The 15,112-nt window shown below is 38.7% G+C and overlaps 1 protein-coding gene across 3 annotated transcripts in view; it reads right to left on the reverse strand.

Moving 5' to 3' along the window:
- RNF43 (ring finger protein 43) overlaps positions 1-14,897 on the reverse strand; it is a 122,019-nt gene extending 107,122 nt beyond the window's left edge. For 2 of the 3 annotated variants that reach the window (XR_010593862.1, XM_065573283.1), the window contains exon 1: positions 12,636-14,896. Coding sequence is in view for 2 of the 3 variants with exons in the window: in XM_065573283.1 (XP_065429355.1) it covers positions 12,636-12,866 (231 nt within the window). In the remaining variant the exon portion in view is untranslated. Of the gene's footprint in view, positions 1-12,635 lie in introns of all 3 variants that reach the window. The other variant, XM_065573284.1, reaches the window with a different exon arrangement.
- Positions 14,898-15,112: the final 215 nt, after the last annotated feature.

The raw sequence follows: 15,112 nt of genomic DNA on the forward strand, positions 1-15,112 counted from the left end.
CATTTCCATCTTCAGCAAATGACTGATAAAAGGTTAGTTATCTCTTATTTCTTTGAGTGATTTCCCAAAGAGATCTTACAATTAATTTTTAGGCATGAATTTCTGATTCAGGTTTAGTCCAAGAATTATAGGGATCACCTTAAATGTTGGTTATTTGGTTTTCTTCCAGATCCTTAAGATATCTGATAAGAATAGGGCTGGCCTGTTGGGATCAACATCTGTCCCTATTCCTAGTTCAAACCCCCATAAAGCAATGTAAGTGAGCTACAGATGGTTGTGCACAACACCACGCTAAGTAAAGGACCGATGCTGTCTATCTACTCACCATACTATTAACAGATTTCCTTCTTCATATAGCAGTCTTCCAAAATCCTTATTCAGTCCCAGTACTCATCATCCCTACACTGCTCCATTATTTGGTTATTTTGCTCTTTATAGGAAAAGATGAAGCACAGACTGTAGCAGTAACACAGTCCTAAGAACAATTTGCAACTTGTAGCACAAACAGCCAAAGCTCTTTCTACAAGTGTCAGACTGCCCTGCCTCTTGCCCCAGGGACCGAAGGCTGTAAATTTCGATTCTAGTATCTAAGGGAATATGTTTACTTCATACATCTGATCTCTTACTTGCCTATCATTGTTCTTCTTCTTCCTTTACAGAAAATGGATAGCTTGAGAAAGGCCAGATCCCAGATGAGAAAGGTCTCCACCCCACCTTTGATGCCTCAATGGATTTCAATTGGGACAAGAGAATTCTAAAACTTGAATGTTAATGTTCATGTATAGCTCCCAATTTCTTGGGAAGCATTGTTATGCTCTAACAGACAAAAAATTCTTTGTGTCAAAGATTTTATGTGAACAAAAGTTATTTAATAGGTTTCTGCCATGCTTATGTCTATCTTCCCAAACCAGAATACAAGACTGGTGTGATTTTGCACGGGCCCTTAGTCTATTTTTCCACATGTGGATTTGATTGAATAGCGGAGGAGTGAGGTAAATAGAAGGAGGGGACTCGAACACTTGGAATGAAGGAATTCACTCTCATATCTGGGGGAACAGAAGACCCCAAATTGCCTTCTCTATCACTGATTACTTCACATACTTCTCTTATCCAAACTAAATAATACTACAGTTAACTCGAAGTCTGTCTCTGTCTAAATATTTTAACTTGTTCCCTCCAGTGTACAATTTCGTACACTTTTCAACACTGATTGATCTGTCTTTGTATTGGCTTTGTAACCAACCTACCTAGATCCTCCTAGATTTTCTCATGTGTTAGCTCTCCCTCCCCTTCTTTCCCTCCCACAGTAATGCCCACGAAGCAGCTAGTTTATATGCGTGACTAAAGATCTTGTGAGACTGCAGTTATCAAGCTATTTCAGAAGCAGAGCATCTCTGCTACATGGTGGTTTTATGTTATTTTGAAGCAGGAAGTAACATATTTTGTGAGACCTACAGAAAACTTAAAACCCAAAACATTTTATTTTAGATCTAGTGATGAAAAGTGCTTTATGAGTTCAATGAGTAATGAGAATAGCAGGACAAACTCTGCTCTCACTTATATTGGTGCTACTTCATGGAAATCAATGTGAATTACACCGGTGACCCAAAGAGGAGAAAATGGCTCAACATAAGCAGTTACAGTACATTGGGGTGATAATTAAAAGAGCTATGAATTGTTATGCTTCAGAGCAAAAGCAGATCGATCCTCAGATCACCTAGGTGAAATGAGTATGAAATTTCCCATCCTAATATTCATTACACTAGCAATACATTAGCAAGTGCATTATGTTTATTCAAGATTCAATGTTTTTCTAAAATATATGCTCTAGGAATTATTTTGGGAAAGTTCTATGGCCTGATGTACAGGAGGCCAGGTTCTCTGGCTGGTGTTATACATGAGATAGGACGAGATGATCACAGTGGTCCCTTCTGGCCTTGGAATTGATGAATCTTATGGTGGTTTTTGCCTTTACTTGCAGCCTACTGCTGGAGCCAGAAATACTAGACTGGGAGGACTATTGGTCCATTGTGGTATCATGATTACTTTTACTAATTAGACTGTAAGCAATGATGTGTTCAGTGCTTAGAGCACAATGTGGCCCCAATCCTGACTGAGCCCTGTAGGTACTACCATAATACAAATGATATCTTTCTTCCCCCTTCTCATCTCACAGATCCAGCTCCTTCCTATCCTTTCTTTGCAGCTTCACAGTCACACTTAGCTCCTTCCCTTCAACACTCATCACTTTTGCTCAGCCCTGTTCAGTTATTTACCTGCAACACTTTCTTGTTCCTTTGAACGTTGTTCATGAATGGATGTAAAAGCATCAATATCACTATTTGCACACAAGCACCTCACACTGAAAACATCCCCCCACTTCAATCCTCTTGTTCAGAGATAATCCTGACTTCCATGAACTAAGTTTGGAGTCTAAGAGTAAAAGTGGTTTTTTTATCCAAGTCCATAAAGACATGAATGGGCTCATTCCTTTCCAACAATTTTAGGACAGGAATTCCTACTGCCATCCCAGCTGCCTATTTTCTGATTGCTCACTTCCTTATCACCTTTCCAGGACTAGAACAGGCCTTAGTTCACATACAATTCATCAAAGGTACTTGGAGCAGTAAGGATTTTGTAATGAATTTAGCCATTACAAAATCCTCACTTCTCACCCCTGTATGGCGCCCCTCTGAGCCCACCAGGAAAGTGATGTTTGGGGCATGACCTCAAAGAAGAGTTTAAGACAAAACAAACATGTCCGTTTGGTAAAAAAACCCTCATTAAAATATGTACTTTGGTGCTCAGAATTCTTGACTCAGACCAATGCACAAAGGAAAGTGTGGGATCCTTAACATCGCCTCTTGAGACAAACTTGCATTTTTACTGCCTGATTTGTTTCTCATGTAACTGGAGACAGTGTGTGGTCTACACCCTTGCTGTATCTACATTCAGATACTTACAGTCTGGGCTGCAGACGCAAAAATATCAGATGATTCCTGACTTGCACTTAATTTGTGACTCACAAATGCATTAGAGTCTATCTGAAGTTGACTTCCAATCTGCTGCTGATACACACACCTTGGGACTTTTCGCATCAATCCCTGCTGGAAATAATTTCACACCCCTCTCTAGGGATTAGGACTTTGTTACAGATCAACTACCAGAAAAAGTAATCTATTAGGATATTTGGGATTGTGATGCTATCTAAACCCTTGCAGTCTGGGGGATTCCTTAAAATGCAATGCTAGTCTGTCTACTGTTTTGCTTTTAAAAATCCCAATTGATTCTAGGCTATTGTATAGTTATACCAAGTTTCATGGTAGTGAATACTACAGTTAAGGCTGCAACATAATTAATTATACATCTCTACTTTCATTCACACATCACTTTCTCCTTTTTGGGTTGATATTTTTTGTTTCAACCCAAAGGAAAGGGATTTTTCAGGAAAGTTTGAAGAAAATCTTATAGACACTTTTGAGTCATAAAAGTGGGTAAACTAAATATATATTATTTATTTATAAACAGCACACTTACAAATAATTTTGTATAAAAGTATACTCAGCTGACTTTACAACTTCAAACTTTGCAGGTGGCTGGATCTTAAATAGTTTCTTTGCTACTTTGGAAAACTTGAATAACTAAAAATTATAACTGATAAATTATACTTAATTTAAAATTGGCTTTGGTACATACTGTTTATGAAATTTCTATCAAATTTTCGGTAACTGTCATCAGCACATAGGAATTGCCACAATGGATCAGACCCATGGTCCATCTAGTCCAATATCCTGTCTCTGACATTGGCCAGCCTCAGATGTTTCAGAGGAAGGTGCAAGAAACCCCACAAGAGGCAGATGAAAGATAATCTGTCCCCTTGCAGGGCTCATCCCAATTCCTAATAGAGATTGGCTGAAACCCTGAAGCAGGAGGTTTTATATAATTTCCAATCTTTTTTTAGCATTATCATAACAACTCTGGAAATTATTGTTATCCAGATAAATATCCCAACCCTTTTTGAAGCTTGTTAAATTATTGGCTTCAGTGACATCATGTGGCAAAGAGTTCCACAGCTTAATTACATGTTGCGAGAAAAAGTATTTCCTTTAATCAGTTTTGAATTTATAACCTTTCAGTTTCATTGAATGTCTCCTTGTTCATGTGTTATAGGACAGAGAGAACAAAGACTCCTGATTTATCTTTGTGATACATATGGCAATTTCTTGTCATATCCTTGGGAGACGTTACTGAATTAATTTTAGTATTGTTGGGGTCCATTATATTAAATAAATGTATTATTGTGGGCACACAATAAGGGACCTGCACAGTCTGACAACCTCTGGTTAGGAAAGAGAGAGATGTGGGTCTTTGTCCAAGAGAGGTGATGGCTGAGGAGCTAGGAGCCTGGAGTGGATGCCCTGAGGGACCATGGTAGGAGAAATACAAGTGCAGTTCCTCTGAACTATAACAATCTTCTCTAAACTATTCATTATTTTACATACTTTTATCACGGCCCCTTTCTCTCCTTTCTAAAGATAATCCAATCATATCGCAGTTTTTAAAAGTCTCTTATAGGAGGTTCAGGAAAAGGCAATTATTCTGCAATATCCTTTCTGAGAGTGCTGCATATAGTATTTTAGATGTGACCACATCATTATTTATATAATGGTATTATGCTGTCTTTTGTATTTTCCATCCCATTCCTTGTTTGCTTTTTTGACCATAATTGCATATTGAGTAAAAATTTCCATTGAGTTGGTCACAGTGATACTCAGATCCTTTTCCTGAGATGATAACTAATTTAGAACCCTGTAAGGCGTAGGAATAGTTCAAATTTTCCCCCTGCAATGTGCATTACTTTGCATTTATCAAAATAGAATTTTTGGGTGCTTAAAACGTTTCAGTGGCATTGCTGTTGTGCTTCAGTGTAGAGAATACCTATGCCAACAGGAGGGGTTCTCCCACTGGCATAGGTAATCCACCTCCCCAAGAGGCAATAGCTAGGTTGACCTAGCACTGTCTACATTGGGACTTAGGTCAGTTTAACAATGCCGCTCCGGTGTGTGGCTTTTTCACACGCCTTATCGACATAGTGAAACTGACCTAATTTTCTAATGTAGACCACGACTAATCTACCATTATTTTGCCCATTCACCTACCTTGGTTAGGGCTAGGTCTACACTTAAAAGTTATACTGGCATAGCTACGTCAATCAGGGATGTGAAAAACCACACCCTTGACTGACATAGCTATGGTGACAAAACCCCCAGTGTAGACACAGCTATTGATGGAAGTGCCTCTGTTGATGTAGCTAATGTCATTCAGGGAGGTGTTGTCCCTACACTGACAGAAAAACATCTGTTGGTGTAGGCTGCATTTACACGAGGGGGCTATGCTGGTGTAGATTCCACAATGTAGACATAGCCTAGGTCTCTCTAAAGTGCCTCACAGTCCTTTCTAGTTTTGACTAACCTAAATAACCTTATGTCATCCTGCATAGTTCACTCCTGTTTTCAGATTAATATATCAAACACCCGATCTAGTACAGAACCTGGAAGCACACCACTTTAGCCATGATGAAAATTAACTATTTAATTCTACTCTTTGCTTTTTGTCCCATTGCCATTTTTTTGTATCTACCCCATGACTACTTAGTTTCTTTAGTAGCCTCTTGTTAAAAACTTTTGACAAAGGGCTTTGAAAGTCTAAATAAATGTCAACCAGTTCTCCTTTATCCACTACTTTATCAACACATTCAAAGAATTCTAATAGATTAGTGGGATATCATTTTCCTTTGCAGAAACCATAATGATTAGTCCCTATCATACCATAATCTTCCAGGTGTTTTATTATTATTATTTATTATTCTATTTTTAAATTATCATTTCAACCAATTTACCATGTGCAGATGTAATGCTTATTGGTCAGTAATTCTCCCAATCAGTCCTAAAGTCTTTTTAAAATACAGGTAAAGCATTTTTCATCCTGCAATAGTCCAGTACAATAGCTGTTTTTAACAAGTTCTTATTTTTGCTAAAAGCTCAACCACTTCATACCGGAGCTCTTTCATAACTCTTGGATCTATTATCTGGGCTTTGTTCAATCATCATTTCATTCCAGCACCTCTCTCAATCTCTGGTAGTACCTCTTTTTAATACCAAAAAAAGAGCAGGTATCTCCCCCAAATCTTCTGCAGTGAAGACTGATGCAAAGAAATCATTTAGTTTCTGAGCAATTTCATTATCATTAATTGCTCCCTTCAACTTCTGATGATCCAGCAGACAGAAATTCTTTTGCAGTTTTCCTGTTTCTGATATAGTTAAAAAATGTCTTGTTGCATTTTTTATTTAGTGCTTTGAGCAATTTGTTCTTTGAAATTCATCTCAGCCCTCTGAACTTCCCTCTTACATATTGCTTATTGTAATTTATGTTCCTGCATATTGGCATAACTAGGGTTACTGTTACAAATTTTGAAAAATCTCTTTGGCTCAGGTAACCTCTTGAACCTTGTCAACAGAGGGTGAGACTACACAGGAAAAAAAGCCCCGCAGCAGTGAGTCTCAGAGCCCAGGTCAATGGACTCAGGCTCGCAGCGCTAAAAATAGCAGTGTAGATGTTCAGGCTCAGGATGGAGCTTGGGTTCTAAAACTCGAACATCTACACTGCTATTTTAGGCCCCACAGCACAAGACCCATGAGCTAAGACCCAGGCTCTAAGACGACTCACTGCTGTGGATTTTTTTTTTCTGCATAGATGTACCCATCGTCATATTTACTTCCTGGTTCTCCTTTTTGTTCAGCCTGCTGTGATTCTACTTTTAGTTTAAGTAGCATCCATGTCACATCCAAGGACTTTTTTCTTTACCTTTTTCCTTCAAGGTCTTTTTGACTAGACTTTATTGAAGTCTCTCTTTCTAAAGTTTAGTGTCACCGTGTCCTTTTTTGATACTTTGCTTAGGATGTTGAACCTATAACTATTAGTGGCTCAACTACTGTTAATTCTTGAACTAGATCTTGTATGTTACTTACTTTAGACTATGGCCATGTCTACAATAGCGAGTTTACAGAGGCACAGCTGTACCAATGCAGCTGTGCCGCTGTAAAATCACTTGTAACCATTCTATGCTGATGGAAGAGAGCTCTCCTGTCGACATAATTAAACCACCTACAGCGAGTGGCATTGGCAGGAGAGGATCTCCTGCCGACATAGCGCTGTCCACACTGGTGCATCTGCTGATGTAAGTTATGTTGCTCAGAGGGGTGTTTTTTTCACATCCCTGAACGATTGTAAATTATACTGGCAAAAGTGCTCGTGTAGACATAGCCTAAGCTCCTCTTGTGTGCTCTAGATAGACCTAGTTGTTCCAAGAAGCAATCAACATTTAAAAGTGTCAAGAAATTGTTTCTTTGAACTTCGTTCCATTGTATCATTTGACCTGTTGTATATGTGGATAGTTGAAGTCACCCATTATTATAATTTTGCTAGACTTTGCTGCCTCTTTGATTTATCTCAACATTGTGCACTCCCATATCCTTTTGTTGATCCAGAGATCAACCATATAGTCCTACTAATATATTTACATTTTTAGCACCTGGGATTTGTATCCATATACACTTATCTGAGTTCACTCAGACCTATCATCTCCCAAATGCACTATGAACGCCAATACTGGGAACCCTCTCCATTTCTAAATTTTGTAATCTGGGGGTAATGTTGGATTCTGTTAATCTGTGGGTAACTTGTTACACTGGTTAATTAATCTCACTGTTAAATTTGACCTTACTTGTAATCTGAATTGATCTAGTTTCAGCTTCCAGCCATTGGATCTTATTTAGTATCGCTAACCCTAGGTGTTCAAAAATCATGAATCAGACCCCAAATCATGTCATTGACTTAAAATTAAGTTTTTTTAATAAAAAGTTTTGAGTTTTTTTCTTTGCCTTCTGAGCCTTTAGGATGTTTTGCTTTACGTTTTCAGGTTTTTCTCTGCAATCATCAGAACTACAAGCATATTTTACTTCTTTTTTTAAAGAACTGAGTTTCTCATGCTATCTCCTGATTCTAGCAACTGTGATTTTAAGAAAAACACCAAATATTGTGAGACTTATAGTCAAATCACGAGAGTTGCCAACACTGACGTCTTTGTCTGCTAAATTACAAGAGCTCTCAACTATCAGAAATCTTCCCATGTTGATTTCTACAGATTATGATCAATCACCTCTTAACTGTCTCTTGGATAAAATTATAGATATAATTTGAGTTTCTTAAAGGTCTCTCTATCTGACAGTTTTTCAGACCTTGAATCACTCTCTCTCTCTCTCTCTCTTTTTTTTTTACCCTTTCTAATCCATCAACATTCTTTTTAAAATGTGGACACCAGAACTGGATACAGAATTCTTAATACTGATCTCATTAATATCATATACAAAGGCAATACCATGTTTCTACTTCTACATGAGTTTGAACAGTTATACATCCCAAAAAGAAATGATAATTAATGTTTAATTTTTAATTCTGAACCCCAGGCACATATGCTTTTCAAAACAGTCTTTAATTACGTGATCACAAATTTCTCAAATAAGTTTCATTATCCCTAAATCTCTAATGGAAGAAGGCAGAGTCAATCTGGAGTATGGCTCTATCCCCTTTTTTCTGGGAAATCTGATATTTCTATCTTTTCAAACCCTACAAGTAAAACTAAATGATTTACCCAACATGTAATGGAGATTGTGGCATGGATGAAAAAGCTAACTGGCTGAGACTCAAGTCAGCACAGAGACAGATAATAATTACAAAACAGAGAAAAAGAGAAGTAGTGAAACATTATTAGTAACCACAACTGAGGCCGTTCATCTGTCAAACATTTCTAAGGTTTGAAATTGGGGGCCATTTTGGATCTCAGATGCTTCTGGATCTCCAATTAGCAGCAAAGGTCAAAAGTGCTTTTTATAATGTGCTTATCTAGAAGATTGTGTCCTTTCCTTTTTAATGTAGGGATACTTCCTGCAATTATCCAGACTTTTTCATGTCAAAGATAGATTACAGCAACGTGCTTTACATGGGGCTGCACCTTCACACTGTTTGAAAATTGCAGCTAGTGCAGAATGCTGCTTCCCACTTACTAAGCAATGTTTCATGCTGAGAGCATATTATTTCCATTTGAAGTATAAGGTGTTGGTTTTGACCTATAATGTCTTAAGTGGTCCTGTGTATTTGAGAGATTATTCTCTCTTTGTGACATATTACCTCTGGAGTGCCAGAGCTAACTGTCCCCTGGTTTAGACTGGAGGGGGCTGATGGCAGGGACTTCTCAGTGAGGGATCCTTTGCTTTAGAATTATCTCGATACCCTATACCCTCCCTAGTCACAGGAGCCTGGATTTGGTGACCTTTGGGACATGCTGCAAAATTCAGTGTTTTCCCAGGCTTTTTCTGGTATAATCAGAAAGGATGGTGGGTGATTGGGGGGGAAATAGGACTGAGCTTGGTCTGGATTTGGGAGGGTTTTATTTATGAAGTCATATTTATAAAGTCTGTTTGCTACATTAGGATTAATGTTGATTTTTAAACATTTTTAATGCCCCTAAAGAATATGATATATACATTGAAAATAAAAATATATTCTGATAGTGATATTTACATGTTTGGTGACACTAAATTCTTTTATATAATAAACTGGCTCTGTAACAGTAATTATTTTGGTCAATCTAAGTGTACCCAGATAGAGAATTTTCTTTTAATGTATGAGGCCTAATTTTGCAGCCCTTGGCCCCTTATACATGACTAATCTTACAGAAGTGAAAGGCAATACCCATGGAAGAAAGGGCTGTAGGATATGCCCATAAGTAATTAACATTTTACTACATTAATTCTGAAGCTGATTCTTGTATCATTGTATTAACAATTTATATTTTCCAATTTTTTAATTTTCAGCATGTAGCTCTCTAGTTAACTTCATTTATCCATAAAAGGCTGTTATATAGCCATTAGCTTTATTAGTTAGAACTAAAAATCTTCACAAAGGACTGTTCAGACATTTTTCTCTTTAGTGGTAACACTGATAGTTTATGTACAGTTGTGTTTAGGACGACTGACTGGTTGTACATTACTGATTTTGAAATGTAACCATGTCATCACAACTTTAGATCTAAACTTGGAGGTTAAAAAAAAAAAAAAGCTTTTTTCTCATTAGCTGATGGAAATATAATTTTGTGTTTTGTATCTAAATCATATACAAGGACTTGAACCTGTAGATACTTGCACACATGCTTAACTTTATTCACGAGTAGTCCCATTGATGCCAAAGTTAAGCACATGCAGGACAGGGATGTTATTAATATAAGGACAGTAAGATATTCCAATATACCATAATTAAGATGTATTATTTCCCTGTTTAAATGTAAACCCATATATAGGCCATCCTATTAGTTTCTTATATTTGAGTTACTTAAACCCTTTTCATTGTGTACTTTGAGGAAATAAAGTGAATTTGCTCTTACTCTTACAACTGTGTATCTAGATTTCAACTCTTCCAATGGGATCCATGTGCACACAGGGGCCTTACACATGGAACCTACAGCAGGATCTGACCTAATTTTTTTAAATGGCACTGTATTGTATTACCTGAGTATCAGTATGTTATAACATAATTAAAGATGATATTATACATACACACAAGGGGTCAGTACGTATAATATCTAAGCTTTTCTGGCCATTGTGCCTGGCGTGGTATAAACATCCTGTAAATGAAGATAGTCTCTGACCCCACAAATTTAATCGTAGGCCCTAATCCTGAAACCAGTTACACGTGCATGGACCTTTGCAAACAGGTGGAACACCACTGACTTCAGTGGGACTCTGAGATTGGGAAATGTCCACCTGTACAAAGCTAGTTACAGAATCAGGGCCTAAAATCAGATACTGAACTGTATTGTGTGTATGTTTACATACATTAGATACATTAAATAAGATTAGTGAGAGTTTCTCCAACCTTTTCATTTTGTGGACATTTTTATTCTCTCATTGATTTAACACTCCAATCTACCAATGTTTAGTTCTCAAAATAGTTCATTCTATGGTGTCTTAGAATGGGTTCAGCTTTCTTCTTATAGTAAAAGGACAACAATTTGAAAAACTGTATTAGGTTAAAATGTTCAAACTTCCATGCACCACGGGATATCCTCTTTTTAAAAAAAAAAACCCTGTCAATATTCTATATTTTGTGGGTCAACCTGAAGACCTGTATGATCAATTGCAGCACTTACATACTGCACTGCTGTAGATTTTGGTATGGCATGAATATTGACTTCATGGGTGTTGCTTGGGACAGAACTGGTCCTCAAGTATATTTGTCGAGGATACTTTTCATAATGGGAATATGGTTTAATATAATAATTCTTTGCTCTGCTCTAGCACTTTCATTCCGAGTTCAAATTGCTTTACAAACCTGAATTAAGCTTCAAAATGCCTCAGTGCCTCTATCTTGTATTACTGTCCATTTCCGATTTGTTAGCAGAGGACCATATAGTGCAAGACTGGCTCAAAGATCTTTCTGTTCTCCCATTGTTATATACAATTTACTGTTTTAGTTACTGAAGAGTCAGTGTCACATTTGGAAAGTCACCACAGGGAACTGCTTTTCAGAATTAAATATGACTTCAGAATTGAAATTAATAAAAACTATCTGTCTTCATGAGCTTTGTAGTATCTGGTTCTTGAACAGGGAGCTCAGTTGTGTGTGAGAAAGGCACACAAGGCAAGTCACTGACAGACAAGATGGCACATGAAGGTACTTCAGTAGCGCACTATGCTCTGCTACAATGAACCGAACTCTACAGATACATTATGTGAGCAATCGGCCTGCTCACTGACCAGCCTCTGCTGCTATAATCTGTTCAGAGGCTCTCCTCTCTCTTTGGATCAAGATGTAAGAAACAGATTTGATTACACTTATAACAGGTACTGACGCTGTGGGAACCTGCGAATTGAGGATAATTTGCCTCCTTAGCTGAGCCAACACTCAGATCCTGGATCAATACTTATGGAGGGCAGAATCCACCTGTATCCCTCGGATCCATTAGAAATATAGAAGTAAGGGGAGAAGTAGGAGAATCTCTCAGGATTTCAACAGAAAGCCCATCCTCTTTGAGTGGTGTTTGCCCAATATGGAAAGTGGCTCACCAGACTTTGCATTGTATCACCAACTATGAGAGAAAGTAATAAACCCCATAGGAGCAACTGAACATGTCCATACATTCAGCATTAGTACACTAGCAGCTTTAGTATACCACTGCAGTTGATGACAGGATGAAAAAACAGTTATAAAAGAAATTATCTTGTAGTATAGTCTAGTATCCTACTGCTCTTTAACCTTTCACACTGTGATACAATGCACACTGTGATACAATGCACACTGTGAAAGGTTAAAGAGCAGTAGGATACTATACTATACTACAAAGCAAACAGGTGGGCAGCTCAGAGAGAAAAAAACACATGGTTCCTCTGGTTACAAATGTACACTTGGGAAATAAAAACAATTCCACTGCACTAGGAGCACTAAGGGGGTGGGAGTGGGGGAAGGATATGGCACTAGGAGCATAAGGCCAATGGAATGGGATAGAATAAAGTTTCTCTTACCTGCAGCAATTTTCCTTCTGCTGGAGTAACCTCAGCAACATTAGCAAACACTCCTTCCAATGTGATTGGCTCCACTTTTAAGGGGATCACCCTAATAATAGCCTTCTGTGCTGCTGACCTCTCCGACTCCGCTGCCAGTGCCAGCCCAGTATGGCCAAGTCCAACCTGCAGTGTAGCCATTAGCAGCCAAGGCCAGAGGACAGCCAGCTGCAGCTGGGGGCCAGCACTCATGCTACCAGCTGCAGCAGTGCACTTCGGCCACACATATCGCTCAGGAATGCGTCCTCACCCCACCAGCAGGTTCCAACAGTTGACAGAGCTGGTTAAGTATAGAGCTTTTGTGTGTTTCCAGTCAGTGGGGCAGATGGGAAGGAGAGGAGAGGGGCTCAGTAACCTACAGCCCTTCCTCCTGGCACTCCTTATAGGGTTCCTCTTCTGTTTCTCACGATAATGGTTTCTCTTCCTTGGTGCCACGTGCCCAAAGGCCTGTGGGGCCTTAACAAAATTAAAAACAAAACACCAACAATCTAAATCAAGCGTTTCTCCTTCTCCTCCAATGGATAGATCCAGAAAGATCAATATAAACTGAACAAACGGGCATTAAAAAAACCCAGCCAGGACATACAACAACACAATGTAGCATTTCAGTCCTGCCTGAGCTAATCACAGAGCGAGTCTCTGCCATGCAAGAAGTGTCTCTATAGCTCCTGCCCTTTCAGGATTACATTTCAGGATGATCAGCAGGTCGAACACATCAATCTTAGATGCACTTGGCCTTTTCTCCAGCTAGTTATCTTCTCCACACATCTCATTTCCAAAAGCATAAGCTCTTCCGATTTAATGTTCATTACAAGTATCAGTGTCCTCCATCAACTCCACATATTAAAGAATAATGTTGGAGGAGAGCGGATATTCCCCTTCGATAATTACAGCAGTATTTTTAAAGTTCAGTATAAATAATAAGTGTTTGCTATTGGGATGTCCTCCAAATTTATTTGATCCCTGACATCCCTGTTCTGTTAGAAATGCCTCGCTCACTTGGGCTCAGGGATCAAGATTTATTCTCCTGGTTCAGCATAAGGATAGGAAATCACTAGTAATCTGTGTTTGGAGTCTGTTTTAAAGCACATATCTTCTATCTTCAGTTCCCAAAATTCATTAGATGAACACGAGGCTTCTCAACCTATTTTCAAATTCCCAGGAGGTAAAAAGGCCCCCAAAACATTTTAAAAGTTTAGGCACAGGCTTTGAGCAAAAAGTTACCAACATGTCCTTGTTTTATGCTATTCCTGTGCACGCTCAGGAACTGCTGTAATTGCTTTCAAGCACATGTTAGTACAATGGTAAATAAAAGCACCACACACACAAAAAATCCATATGGGCTACCCAAAGGTCACACAAAAAGTACTGAAGAATCTTCATAATTGTAGAGAGGGGATAGAGAAATTCAGCAACTAAAATGACTTGGGACACTGATCATTCTCCTGAGAAGGGAGATATGGATTTTTAAGAGAGATCTGCAAACCTGCTGAGTAGTCTGCCTGCAAGAATCTCCAGGGGCTGAAACAGATGGAAATGTTTCTATAAATCCTGGACAAAACCAACTTTTAACAGCTTAGCAAAAACTGTCTCTTATTTTACCAACCTGTTACTTAGAAAAAAATAATTCTCTCTCTCTCTCACACACACACACACACACACACGCACACACGCGCACGCATGCACAAAATGCAGGTAGATAGGAATGGAATTCCACAGCCCGAAAGACAATCCAACAAGATCAAAGGTAGAAATTTACTCCAGGCTGAAAGTTCCTGGGCCAGGCATGGCTGAAAGTTAAGTGTCCAAATGCAATCGAAAAAGCTTAGAATTAATCCAAAAGCATTTCTGAATACTCCATTCAAATAAAAGAGTCTCTCTTCTCGTTACAGCACATACAATGATCAGCTCGAAATGTGCGAAGCGAGAAAGAAAACAAAGTTTGGAAATATCAGCAACAATCCAGCAGCAAACCTAGGCAGACTGCTATCAGTATTAAAGTAGGCAACAAATCCCAGAAGCAAGGACTCTGAATCCTGAGGTGGACTTGGAAAGTTATGTAGATGTCGTGGAAGAGCTTTCCTTCCAGCAAAGCACTTCTGGATCGACTCCCTGGAGGAGGAAGCCTGTGGTTTGCAGTTTGTGTTCCTCAGCTCTCTGCCTCCCTCCCCTGGGACTGCAAGCTTTCTCTCTACCTGCTGACACAAAGTGAGGGTGGAGCAGCCATAGGCAACAACCCCACCCCCTTGATGTCTGGTTCTCAATGCTCCTGAACTCCCTCTCCTGATCCACAGCTAAATTGCATTCAACACATCCCTTACTAACTTACTAACCGGTTAAGCTATCACATATAAATCAGGGTTATTGACTGGTCCTTCAAAACTGACATTAAAGCAAAGTCTGTGCCCCACATAGCAAAGATAAAAATAAATAATAAA

Source organism: Chrysemys picta, chromosome 19, assembly GCF_011386835.1.
Source record: "Chrysemys picta bellii isolate R12L10 chromosome 19, ASM1138683v2, whole genome shotgun sequence".
Classification (NCBI taxonomy): Eukaryota; Metazoa; Chordata; order Testudines; family Emydidae; genus Chrysemys; species Chrysemys picta.